General features: G+C 48.2%; 1 protein-coding gene and 1 pseudogene across 1 annotated transcript; one reads left to right on the top strand and one right to left on the bottom strand.

The window, feature by feature from the left end:
- The first annotated feature begins 6664 nt into the window (after positions 1–6664).
- LOC149356792 (uncharacterized) lies at positions 6665–8476 on the top strand (annotated as a pseudogene).
- Positions 8477–9101: 625 nt separating this feature from the next.
- LOC149356791 (uncharacterized) lies at positions 9102–10910 on the bottom strand. The gene is made up of 3 exons (XM_089576433.1): positions 10682–10910; positions 10317–10610; positions 9102–10165 (listed from the first exon to the last, which is right to left on the bottom strand). The coding sequence occupies exons 1-3, from the start codon at positions 10908–10910 to the stop codon at positions 9102–9104; spliced, it is 1587 nt and encodes a 528-aa protein (XP_089432559.1).
- Between the last annotated feature and the right edge of the window lie 2294 nt (positions 10911–13204).

Below are 13204 nucleotides of genomic sequence, written 5' to 3'. Positions count from 1 at the left end.
AGTACATGTGTTGTACACCGTGTGATGGTCACAAGTTCTTTCCTCCTGAGTGACGCATGGATCTGCCGGAGTTGTCCAGTTGAATGAGGTGCTTCTAATGCCTTCCACTTCCACACCTGGTGGCTTAAGACTGCCTAAGTTGGTTTATGTGCCTTTGCCTCCTGATCAAAGCTTTGCCTCAAGGAAATCTGATGTGTACCTCCCTCGAGGCAGCCATACCATATCTGAAGTTTTAGAAAATAACAACTTTAAGCCTTTTTTGTCTTCTAACCTGAGGATCAGGCAAGATAAGTCAATTGACAAAGTACAGTGACTACATATCTTTCAAGTGATAAATGTAGAGGTAACCTCGTGGATATAGCCTGAAAGAATGATGGAATAAGGGAACAAGACAGTATACGTTTTGAACTGACATATTGTCAAATTTTTCCGCAAGCTGCGATATAGTGCAGCGGTGAGCTGTCGTCGCAGCTTGACAAAGCCCATGGCTTGCACGCCACGTAGCAAGAGGCATTTTAAAATTCCTTATGCCGAGCAAGACACTTAAAATGCAACACATTTCGCAAATGAAAGTTTTACATATGTGTTGTCTCTCTTTTATAGAAAAGTGAATTATGTTTTTGTTTCACTATGAAGTATGTAATTATGGCAACAAAATTGTTCCTTGCCATTTTTTGGCTTCGTGTGGCCCTTTTCTGATGCCTTCATGCTGTGCAATTTTGCACATATTCTTCAATTACCATCCTTGTATCTTATCTGGCTCTACATTATGTTCTGTTTTTCAGATGCCAGGGTCCATGGATGTTCTTGGGAGGAAGCACCTAAGGCAACAGAGGGAGTTAGCAAGTTTAACGCTTTTTTTTTGTATTTCGGCAACTAGCAAAGCACTTATGAGCAATAAATGCCTCGAAAAGATATTTTTTGTAGCGGCTTTCATCAGATATTGCATAATCCAAACAAATTTGACTTCAGAATTGTAACAAAAGATAGAAGCAAGCTTGTAGACTTCCAGTATTCTGGAAACCCTTGATCAGGAAGCCAGAGAAAATCCAAACGAAAGACAGAAACTACAGTTGAGATCATTTCCAGAACAACGAATACCAGCTTCTTAGGCTTTTAGTAACATACACAAGTATGGACCGTAAATATACAGAATTATAGATGGACTGCACAGAAAATACACTAGGCTGTCTTATTAACCTATATGTGTTTCAGATTGACAAAGTAAACTGGAAGGATAGTCAGATTTCTGCTTTTGTGTTTTGATGTGTATAATAATTTGTAATACATTACAATAAATGGATCACAGCATGGTATCCAGCTACAACAGCTAAATAATTCAATTATTACTGTTTTCGTGTCATCAGCCAATTGATGGATTGAGATAGCTTAGGAGCATTTTCCTGTGTTCCAGAGGCGGGTTCTGCAGCATCTGGTTGGCGATGCCGTCGGGAACTGATGCACATCTACTCCGCAGGCCGCTGAGCACTGTCTGAAGCTCTCGGAAAGTAAACGGGGCATACATAACAGATGCCAACGCAGCAGGTAGAGTAGAGGAGTGAAGTCCTGAACTTGCACGCACAGACGCATCATCAAATTCCTCTCCCAAGCGTGCAACAGGTTTCTGCTTGCGAGTTGCGAGCGCTTCGAAAGGCTTTGTAGGGCGAGAGACGCCATCAAAACTGCCAATAAGTCTCCATATTTTCATCATCGGTGAAAAAACACTCATGATAAGGATTCTCATTGCTACCTGTAGAGCTCGTTTGTATATCGTCGAGTGACAGAGTTAATCCTAATCCCTGTGAGCTTCACTTTTTCTTCGTTTGCTTCAGTGTGTGCGTGTCGGCCGTAACATTCCGCGATATGTTAGATGCCATGTTTTGTAATTTCTGAAGGTGGGATTTTGATGTTTTGTTTTGTTGGATTTGCTACATGTGCATTTTTTCAAGTACTTGTTCCTACCCATTTTTTTTCCATTGTTCTTATTAACTTGTACCTGGCTTCTTATCTTGTTTATTTCTGTTTTCAGCCGTTTATATTTTGGGTTGTGTATTTGTTAAGTTTTCTTTGATGAATCCCCACCCTATGTAATGCCCCCTCTGGGCCTTTAGAATATTGTAATAAATAAATAATGAGAATGTCGTCTTCAAAGCTTTGTTGTCCTTTTTGCGTATCAGTTGTCGTTCCGCTCTTCGACGCGCTGCGCAAAGGTTCCGGAGTTTTAAACCCGGAGTTGGGAAATGATCAAACAACTTGACCGCCGTGGTTTTTGCCATTTTACTAGAAATCATTTTGTCTATAACATCACCAGAAGCACTTTCTAGATGTTCCCTGTATTTGTCTCAATTAATAACTTGACTGATTTTAGAACCACTCATTCGGAAGTCTGCAGTGAACACAAGGATTGGATTATGGTCACTTCCGATGTGGTCAGGTGCCGTGGACCACATCACACAGACGTCAGGTGAATGCAGAGTTAGGTCCACAGCTGCGCCTTAGGCTGGGGGTCGAAAGAAAGTGTGACTTCCGTCATTGGCCACACGCAGCTAGGACCAAACTCTCGAAAATTTCTACAAGTTTGCGTCCTCGGAAATCTGTTCCTATCACCCCAGACAGCAATGAAGTCACCACAGGTAATTCTTGGCGCTGGGCTGCGATCACAAAGCTGCTGTAGAAGCAAATCCAATGATTCCTTTCTCCGCGGAGACACATACACTGCTGCAACAGAGATTTCTGGAGCCGAGGCGTATCCTCACAGCCGCTACTGCAATATTCTCAGTGCAAAGATCAGTCAAAGCCACATGAGGAAGCTCTCGGCATATGTAAAGCGCGGCACTTCCTGCAGGAAGACCTGATGCTGCAATTTTTATGGGTGAGTCAAAAATCTCCCTCTTGCCTGGTCAGCCTCCGAGAGCGCCAAAATGGGAACATGTGTGTGTTTCAAAAACAATTTCAGCTCTGCTAAACAACCTATAATCCCAGCGCAGTTCCGCTGCATAATAAACTGCTCTTTTGGTGGTTTTAGTAGCATGCGGATGAATACCAGCCATATTAGTGGCTAAAGTTCGCTGCGAAGGTGACAATCATGGGCTTAAAGGAAAACAACTGGAGAAAGTTCTTCAGGGTGCCAGGCTGCATCGCCGGGACATGTGACCACAGGGCTTGATACAAACTACTTCGACAAAAGATGCAGGCTGAGACGCGCTCATGGCCACTGCAGCTGTTTTCCTCGCATCTTTTGAGGCAAAGGAATGACCTCCAAGTCGTAGAGAAAGATAGGCCCGTAGCGGCACTGGTCTCAAGGAAGCGTTGCGTCAATCCTTTAATCTGGGGAAATAGAGGGCACACAAAGGCACATTTACGGCGGTGCATCGCGTACATGGATTGCGCGAGCGGGCGAGCGAAGGCACAGGAAGCCGCGCGTCGGCACTGAAATTGGTTAGACGGAAAGTAGACTGTAGGGGGGCCCCTCCCTTACGGCGCGGTTCCTCGGGTGTCCACCCAGATATGGGAGACAACTCCGTGATTTCTTTTCCTCAAAAACCAATTTTCATTTCACTTGCAATAGGCTGCAGCCGTCGTTCACTGGCGTTGGAGTTGACAACATCGTAGACTCCATTGATTTCGATGAAAGGAAAGGGTCATAACTCTCCCTGGGTCAGTGGACACCTCAATGTCGCTTTGAGTTATGTGGCTTTGAATTCCACCTGCAAAGAACAGTGTTTCGCGCAATATTCGGTATTCATCAAGGTAACGTTTGCCAATTTTGTTGGGGAAGCAACACTACGGTAGGTGTGAGTGATTTCGCGGAGCCCCGGAGAGCCCCAACTGCGCATGCGCTAGGAGCGAGTGACGTCGCTGCGCCAGCAGTGCATTCTCCATGAGGAGTGACGTCACACAGCTGCGGCGCTGGGGCCACCGCCGACTCCTCAGCTACGCGGGTGACTCAGAGCTGCCGCCGCTGGCTATGAGAATATCGGGAAATTGACTATCGATAGTATCGATAGTTTCTTTAAAGGCCCCCTGCCCACCCGCGGCCAGCAGACACTCTCTACCTCACTTTGAGCGAGCCTCCTCTCCTTCCATTCCCTCCTCGAAATTTTTCTCTCCCGCTCCTCGTCGAGTAGGCTCGGCAGGGCAAAATCACCCCTTCCTTCTCCGGTGTAAGCCGGAGGCGTGGTGTCTGTGGAGTGCGTCACAGGGCGACGTCATGGCCCCGCCTTCAATAGAATTCTTTTCTTGGTTTTTGCATTTTCTCCGCACACTGAACGATCGAGAGGCGCGATCGGCTCGACCACCTAGACTTGTTAGCGAGCGCATCCTTTCATACATCTGTTTGTCATTCCCAGTTAACGAGCCACCTTTTCATTTTCTTTTAGGCCTCCCCACCGTTTCACGAGCGGAGGGGTGGAAGTCGGTTGTGTTCGAAACACACGGCGAAGCGCGGACCCGGCAACCGCCCGTTTGCTTTTCTCCATGCGTGTTTGTGTTCTGTGTGTTTGTGTCTTTTCTCCGCTCCAAAGCATATGTCATTCATTGGAGTCAAGGCGTACGCAAGATGCACGAAAGATAAGCGGTATGTGTGCGGAGCGGTAAAGTGGGCGAGCGAGGGAAAGGCTCTGCTGCACTACTAATTAAAACCTTGTTTTGGGGGGCTCGCATAGAAGAAAAGAAACTGAGAAGGGAGCGCGCACGCAGAGCGTCTCGTGACGGGATCACGGCGGGGGGGGGGGGGGGGGGGGGGCGGGGGGGGAAGGGGGGGGCGAGCCAACTCCCTCAGTTTTACTGTTTTTTTACTTTTTATGGCTAGGGTTCAAGGCTGTCGCCGCACGCTCCCTCCGCAGTTTTTTTTTTTTGTTCCTTCATGCGGGTTTGTAGGCATGAGCCAGAACAGAAGGCGCTGCGGAAAGCGTTGTGCAGACGACGCGACGCCAAGGCTACGCCCAACCTTCTCCCGTCAGTCAGAACGATGCACCAATGGAGTGCCTTTAGCGAAAGTAGCCCCCCTTGACGTCAGCGGGGTGCAGAGTAGTGGGCCGGGCCCGTTTTTGAAGGAAGGTAAGAATGAACGGGCTTTGATTTGAATTTTCGCAGCTTTTCGGGGCGCGCATGGCTCTAGTATTTTGCAGAGGTTATCTTCGATGCCTCATCTATGCAGTGGGCTTGTTTTTCAAAAATGTCCGGACCCTGGTCAGTGGCCCTTTAAAGGGACACTGAGGAGAAATTGAAGTTGGCTTGTATCGACAGAATACCAGCTCCTGATTACAAAAACGCCACTCATACTGGCAAGAAAGCTCTTGTAACGTAGAAAAGAGCAAGAACCAAAATACAGGTATCGCCGCCACAGGCCAAACTCGCAAGCACAAGCGTGATGACGTCATAGGACATAGCAGTGTTGCTAGAACCAATGGTTCTATCAACTCTAGGACCCGAGAAGCCACAAATTCCTGAGGCGCAGCCAATGCATGCGCAAATGTCCTTGACGTCGCCAGATGGCGCCACGTGCCCGGCAGCTACGCGCGCTCTTGAAGCATCGGGACCAATCAGCGCCTGTTTTCCGGCGGTAGGCGGGCTCCCGGTATTCCGCTAGCGGTAACAAGGTACACGGTATGCTAAAGGTGTCTATTTGCGAGAACTTCGTTGACGACTTCGAGAACGAGGTCCATCGTAACGCTGGCAAAACGCCAGTGCAAACGTAATCGAAGTGACTGTAGCGACGGCCGCAATAGCCGATAGATGCCTTCAACGTGCGGCCGGCGGTAGCTTTCTTCTGACTACTATTAGGCCGCACTGCTGGCTCCCAGAAATCACGGAGTCTGCGGTACGACATGCGCACGTCATGTTTCACGTCACTTAGTCCTGTGTCGTCATAGGAGAATCCCAAGTTTGAATCAGAGCGGCGGGAAAAACTTTTTCAACTTCGAATCCAAATTTCTTAGAAATAAATGCATCTTTCGCTGCCGGCCAAGTGGCAACAAAGCCATGACATGCCGAACTATCGGATTTTACTATAAAAAAAATATTAATAGTGCTCTCCTCAGTGTCCCTTTAAACTATCACTCGGTACGCGCATGCGCAGCTATGGCAAATTTTGGCTCCAACGGCTCATGCGAAACGCGGCTTTGGTGCGGCTGGTGAAGTTTTTCGCTTCAAAAAAATTAACTGCGGTTTAACTGCTGCTGAACCTGCTTAGAGAGCGAAAGCTGTCGTATATCACGAAACTAGACGCTGCATGGCGTAGGTAACGCTGAGTGTGTATACCAGTCGAGAGAGGTCGCTCCCGCTGTGAACGCTGCGGCCTATTGCTGTAGTGCCGCGTGTCGGACACAACGTTGTCAGCGCGAACGCATGCAGCGCAAATCTCTCACCCCACCGCCGCGCACCTCAAAGCGCTATTGAGGCGTCCCCTGAGCAAGGGGGAGAGCTATCCTTACCTCAAAATCATCGGTGTCCACAACGTTGTCGACGACAACGCCAATCAACTCAATGAACGCCGTCGGTTACATGGCTTGCACGTGACGTCACATCCGTCTGGGCCGACGCGTCGGATCCATGCTGGAGCACCGCGCGCGCCGCCGCCGCTGCTACCCTTGCGTTGGCTGATCGTGTAGTGCTCCTGTTTGTCGTTGCGTTTTTATGCGAATGTAACCGCTTCTTGTGAGAAATGCCGCCTGTATACAGTAAGCCTGCGTTCAACGAGTCATATTACGCGGGTCTGATCGGGTCGGCGCGTGAGCGATACGAAGAAAAGATAGAACTCTGCGACGATGTGGACCCGTACACGTTGCGACCCGGTGCGGATACGACGATGGACGTCAGCGCTTTCCCCGAGGTTTCGCACGGAGACATTGTGAACTATTTGGTGTTTTCTTCAAGTTTCGTCACTCTGCAAGAGATGAAAGCGTACAAATCACTTGAAGCCCACAACTACTTCACGAGCGGCTGGGTGAAAACTCTGTCGGCGAAGCGGCTGAAGGGAGAAAAGGTGCTGCTACTGGGAGAGGTAAGCTGAAGCCTTCGTTTTTGGTGTCGCGTTTTGTGCACAGCATTCAGAGGCATTTCCTGATTAGCCGATGGTGTGTACAAGAGACGCGCGACATTGTAGCGCCTTGCAGAGAAATCAACTGAACCATTTTAAGATTAAAAGAATCGCGCAAGCACTGTTCATGTGTAACGCCTCAGGTCCCATGATCTTCAAAAACAAGAAAGACAGACGTTGGCGAGAGTGATTTATGGCTGAACGAATGCACAGTATGTGTGCTTGCCATGCTTTTTGTTTGCGTACCTCTGCATTGTGTGCCTCAGGTTCCCAAAAACAAGAAAGACAGACGTTGGAGCGAGTGCTTTATGGCTGAACAAATGCACAGTTGTATGCTTGTCATGCTTTTTGTTCGCATACCTCTGCATTGTGTGCAGTATGTGCATTTTGATCTCACCATTTTAATTTTTCCTCGATTTTCTTTGTAGGTGAACCACTCACAACGGCTCGGAGAGCATCCACTGAAGGTGTGGATTCTGTGCAAGGAAAATGGATCCGTGCTGACTGCACATTGTACCTGTATGGCCGGTGTGGGAGAAGCTTGTTCCCATGTCGGTGCCTGTTTGTTTGCTGTCGACACAGGTGTAAGGATGAGGAAATCAGTTACTTGCACTCAGAAAGATAACATATGGCTCCCTACCTATGTGGAAAAAGTCCAGTTTAAAAGGTTGAGAGAGATAGATTTCACATCCGCCAAAGGGAAAAAACGACAGCTTGACGACAGGATTGAGAGCACCCCCACTAGCAAAGTAGCAAGACAGAGACTGGATGTGCCACCAGCCTCACCAGCAGAGGTGGAACGCTTGTGCAGCGTCTTCAAAAAAAGTGGTGTTGTGCCTGCAATTTTTTCTGTGCTGCCCAGCCATTCTGCTGCCTTCAAAAAACCAGTGCCCACACAGCCAGCACACCTTCGGAATTTGTACATGAAAGACGCTTTATCCGAAGGACTTGACGCGCTTGTTAACAAGGCTAACGAATTTCTGAGCAAGTTTGATATCACTGATGAAACAGTGAAACTCATCGAAAGTAAAACAAAAAACCAGAGCAATTCCCCAGACTGGTATCTATACCGAGCCGGTAGAGTAACTGCGTCAGTTATGAAAAATGTGTGCCGAACAGCTCTAGGTAATCCTAGTATATCCTTAGTGAAATCAATATGCTATCCTGAAAAAAAATCACTGAAGATTCCAGCCATTGTATGGGGTTTAGAGCATGAACAGGATGCTCTGAAGGCTTATGAAGATTACTACAAGCAGAAGCACGACAACTTCAACTGTTCCAAGTCAGGTCTCCATCTCAGTGCCTCCTATCCATTCGCTGGAGCGACACCAGACGCACTGATCTCGTGCTCATGCTGTGGTAGAGGCGTAGCCGAGGTTAAGTGCCCTTACTTGCTGCGGAATGCCACCTCATTCACTGAAGCCAGGTCCTGTTTGACCAGCATCAATGGTACTCTGCAGCTTTCAAAGCAACATGAGTACTACTACCAAGTTCAAGCCCAGATGGCTATATGCAAGGTAGAATATTGCGACTTCATTGTGTGGGCTCCAAACCTTTTCCATGTACAAAGGATTAGGAGAGACGATGAGTTCTGCAGTCAAATTTTTGCAACTGCGAAGGAATTTTTCATCAGAGTTATTCTTCGTGAACTGTTCACAAAGTTTTACACACGGCAACAGACAGTCCCAGAGAATTCATTGCCATCCGCAGATGTTTACTGTTTCTGCCAAGGACCGGAGACAGGACGCATGATTGCATGCGACAACCTGACATGTAAATTTAAATGGTTTCATTTTTCGTGTGTAGGAATCACACGGGCGCCGAAGTCTAAGAAGTGGCATTGTCCACAATGCAAGCAAAATAAAGAGAATTAGTTCGCTTGGCATTAGTGTTTCATTCTGCTGAACTATTCACTTTAGTAAGTAAATAAAGAATGCACAAACTCTGCAATAAATAAATTTTATTTTCAGAACCATTCTATCTGTAGAACAAATAGTAAGGCAGTTGTGATATTGCAGCACTACATAGTAGCCAGATTTTTTATATTTAGCATCAAGAGACATTAGTGAAGCTCTGATGTAGGTGAAGGCACTTCACTGTCAGCTTCCTTCAGCTCTGCTACAATTGACGGACACAAGTTAGACAAAGCACAGCAGACACTGACTATTTTATCTAGTGGCGGTGCATCATCATCCTCTCGACGGGCAACATACTCTATGGGAAGAGTGCCTTTGAGGATGGTGAACTTGTTTCTGATTAGACCAATAACACGTTCAACATGTATTCTCACGTTAGCAAGCTTTCTGGTGCTCAAAACTTCTTCTGCGGACAGCTGTTTTTTTCCTTTCGTGTACGCAGGTACATGCAGCCGTGCACAATAGAAGCCAACACTCTCAGAGATGTTGAATCCCCGGTCGGCAAGCACAACATCATCAGGGCGCAGGTTATCTAAAATGCCGCTATGCTCTGTGATGTGGTTATCGCTGCAGCGCCCACCCCAACCCTCAGATATAAAGGTGACGACACCTTGAGGAGCAATGCCAATCAGGAACTTCGCTGTGTTACTGTGCTTATATTGTGACCATGTCTCGCTTCGTGCTGAATACGATGATGGCCGCTCTATTTTTATTTCAAAGCAGTCTATTACGACTGCCACATTAGCACCAAATGAATCAAAAAAAGCCTGTGGCATTGTCTCCTGCAGTGAGACTCGCTCTGGCCATGATACAAAAGACTTGAGCCTACAGTCTGCAACATGCAGCCACTTATCAAAAATTCGACACACTGTGGCCTCTGAAATTCCAAATCTGAAGCCAAGATCAGTGTTTTGAAAATTCAGTTTCAGCTTCATTAAAAAAAGAATAAACTCCTGGAACTTGGTTAAGCTGTTTTTGACACCGTGTGGGACATAGCACTGCAAGATTTCAAATATCCCATACAGAATGTCAAAGTTTGCCATCCCAGTGTAGTAGACGACCCTTGCATTGCTCTTGCTGAATGCGGCTTCCGTCCATTGTAGTTTGTCCATCTCAGTACGCAGTGCATACAAGTTGTCATTAAGTGTAGTGCACTGTTCTTCTAAGACTGCAATGTCTCTCATTGTCAAATCTGCCTGTACAGCAACTCCTGAAATTAACAAAGCAAACATGAGTGATGAAATCAGTGGCTCACCAGCATGCAGACATATCATAACAGTAATGTAAACAAACAGAACAAAGATCTAGAATGAACGAAATCTACCTTCCAGACTTAAAACAAAGTCAAAGGAGACCCTGACCTGATTCATTTTCGACAGCGTTGACTTCAGATTCAGCTCGCGGTAGTGACAGGTTGTTCTCGGCATATGTGCTGTCGTCGTCATCGCCGTCGCAGCGGTTGCCGGATGGCGTGGTGGCGACTCCGGATGCTCCTGCAGGTGCTGTGGTCTCCTTGTCAACCTGGGCTGTTTGCTTGAACCGGCGCTTTGCAGCCCGTTCGTAACGCGCAGTGCTCTCGTGATTAGAGCTGTATCCCAGCAAAAGAGTTGGGGCCCAATCCGGGTTGGTTTCGTCCCAGAGCTTGGAGGGTCTCCCTACAAATGCAAGCAAACGTTATTCTAGCGCAGTGTCAAGTGCGCCTTATGTAATAATAGCGAAGGCTTACCTGTAACAAAGTGGGCGCCGCATACTCGGATGTTTGGGAGATCGACCCTTAGATCGGAGCGCTTGATACGCGCAAGCCACAGGCTGCGCCGCTTCACGCTGAGTGCTCTCGTTCGCTCGCATTGGCCCTCGACGACCTTCGGAAGGCGAAAAAGGTTCGTGTTGGCCGACTCCTTCCTCGAACTGCTTTTACTGCGGTTGCTGCAGCCAACAACAGCGCAGATAGCCATTTCAAAACAGTGTGCTCACACGACTGCAATGGCAATGGTGCTCCGCTGGTCCGCGGTGCGGTGCTCCACGATACCGGCAAACAAAATCGCGTTTGCGGAAGTGACGTCAGTGCAAGCCATGTTCTCAAGATTGCCGATGCCAACGTATGCAGCGCGCATCTGTTTTCGAAACTCACACACTTGGTGGACACCCGAACCGCGCCCCAAGGGAAGGGATAAAAGAGGCAGTGAAAGAAGAAAGAGAGAATAGAGGTGCTGTAGTGGAGGCCTCCGGAATAATTTCGACCACCTGCGTTATCTTTAACGTGCACTGGCACCGCACAGCAGACGGTCGCCTTTTGCGTTTCGCCTCCATCGAAACGGGGCCGCCCAGGTCGGGTTAGAACCCGGGTACGCTGGCTCAGTAAACAAGCGGCTTAACCACTGAGCCGCCTCGGAGGGTTGTTGATCACTTTTTCTGACGGCGCAGAGTATACGTGTCCCCCTTGAGTCTCCTTTCCGTCTAGCCAATTTCTGTGCCGACGCGCGGATTCCTGTGCCTTCGTTCGCCCGCTTGCGCGATCCATGTGCATTTGTGTGCCCTCTATTTCCCCAGATTAAAGGATTGGCGCAACGGGTCCTTGGGACCAGTGCCGCCACGGGCCTATCTTCGAGGGAGCGGCGAGAAACGAAAAGATGAGGCTCGAAACGCAGCCAGAACGGCGCAGCTACACGTGTCCTCTTCAAGCAAGTGCTGGAAGCGCACCGGGTTTTGATTTGATTCTGCTGCAGCGATATGTGTCATGGTCTTTGAGGAAGTGACTGTGTTCCGGGGAAAAAAAAAAGATGTTTCAGAACCGGATAAAATGACGGCGTGCAGTTGAGCGTGCGCACTGTAATAACTAGGCGTCACATTGACGGTGAAATTGACAAATTGATTTTTGTCTGGGTCGGCTTCGACCCAGGGTTTGTCGGTCCTGCTTTTGTCAATTTTGACGGTGCCTCAGCGTCATTCGGAGAAGACGCTGCCTTCGGCGTGAATCAGAGGGTGGGGGTAGAGTATGGAGAAGTGCAGTGCAAAAAAATAAACAAAATGCGCGGCCCTCTGATTGGCTGCCGTTTTCAAACGTGTACGACCGATGACCTATCATGAGGCCGTAGCGTTTGGCGCCGCGCGAACGTCGCATGCGAAGTGTTTTTTGGCCTCCTCGTGTGGTCTGTAGCGTGGTTGGTTTGTGCGGGTGCTGTTTTTTTAGTGTTCTCGCGCCATTTTTTAAAGGCGAAAGCCTTTTTATGGCTCCTAATCGCGGTAAAGGTCACGTCCGGTGTAACGCTGTCTTCCACAGCGACTACTAAGGATAGGAGAAAACGAATCTGAATTTGCCGCGCTTGAGTTCACTTCCCGACAGAATAGAGAACGTGGTGAGAGGAAGCGGTGACGTCACGCTGCGCATGCGCAGCCCGTCGGCAGTTGTTGCTTGGCGGCGGATCACACTGCTTCGACATCATTCCGTATGATATGACGTCATCAACCAGTTTACCTCGTTTTTGAGCAATTGTTGCCCAAATTATAGATGTTTCGGGGACCTTTAGTACTAATTACGCTTGATTACACATTTTTCAATCTAATTTGACACAAATCCGGCGTTTTTCCTCCCGTTCTGTGATAATTTTCACTATGCTGTGAACACTTCCGTTGGATGTCACGTCACACCGTTCCCGTCGCTATATCGACGTCTGCGGTATACCGACCGATTCCATTGTTTTCTTTGTTTTTTCGCTATAATTGGGTTTAAATTGGTAACTGTTCACTCTACAGTCATCAAACTTGGCGTCGGGGTTACATTTTGTGCCCTCTATCTGAGGCTACCATTCGTTTTCTTCTTTCAGCGGCGCTCGTCGATGAGTCGCCCCAGGCGCTGGATTTAACGCCGTACGGACAGACCGGAGAATCAGCCTTTAAAGCCGTTCGCTATAATATAGAGTTGCTTTTGTCAGTGCCTTAGTCTGTGAATTTAGCTGTTAGCCAATGAAGCTGGAAAGCAAACACAACTAAGCGTGCTATGGATTTCCTGGCCAATTAGAACTGCGGCGTCTGCTTTGTTCACTTCACGAACACCCTATTTCTATCCACTGCGCGTAAGCATGCCTTACAAAGGTGTTGCCTAAATTCTCACCATGCCGCCCTCGGAGGACCCGGCCGTCCAGACCATCGCCACCGGCCGAGCTGCCAGTATTGTGGACCTCAGGAACATAAACACTTGAGTGCAGTGCGGTGTTACGGGAACCCAGGGGTGTGCCCCGAATTCCTAGAG

Source organism: Amblyomma mixtum, chromosome 3 (assembly GCF_055824585.1).
Source record: "Amblyomma mixtum isolate Tamu chromosome 3, ASM5582458v1, whole genome shotgun sequence".
Taxonomy (NCBI): Eukaryota; Metazoa; Arthropoda; class Arachnida; order Ixodida; family Ixodidae; genus Amblyomma; species Amblyomma mixtum.
Note: the sequence above shows the minus strand (reverse complement) of the source record. Positions and strands in the feature narration are given on the sequence as shown.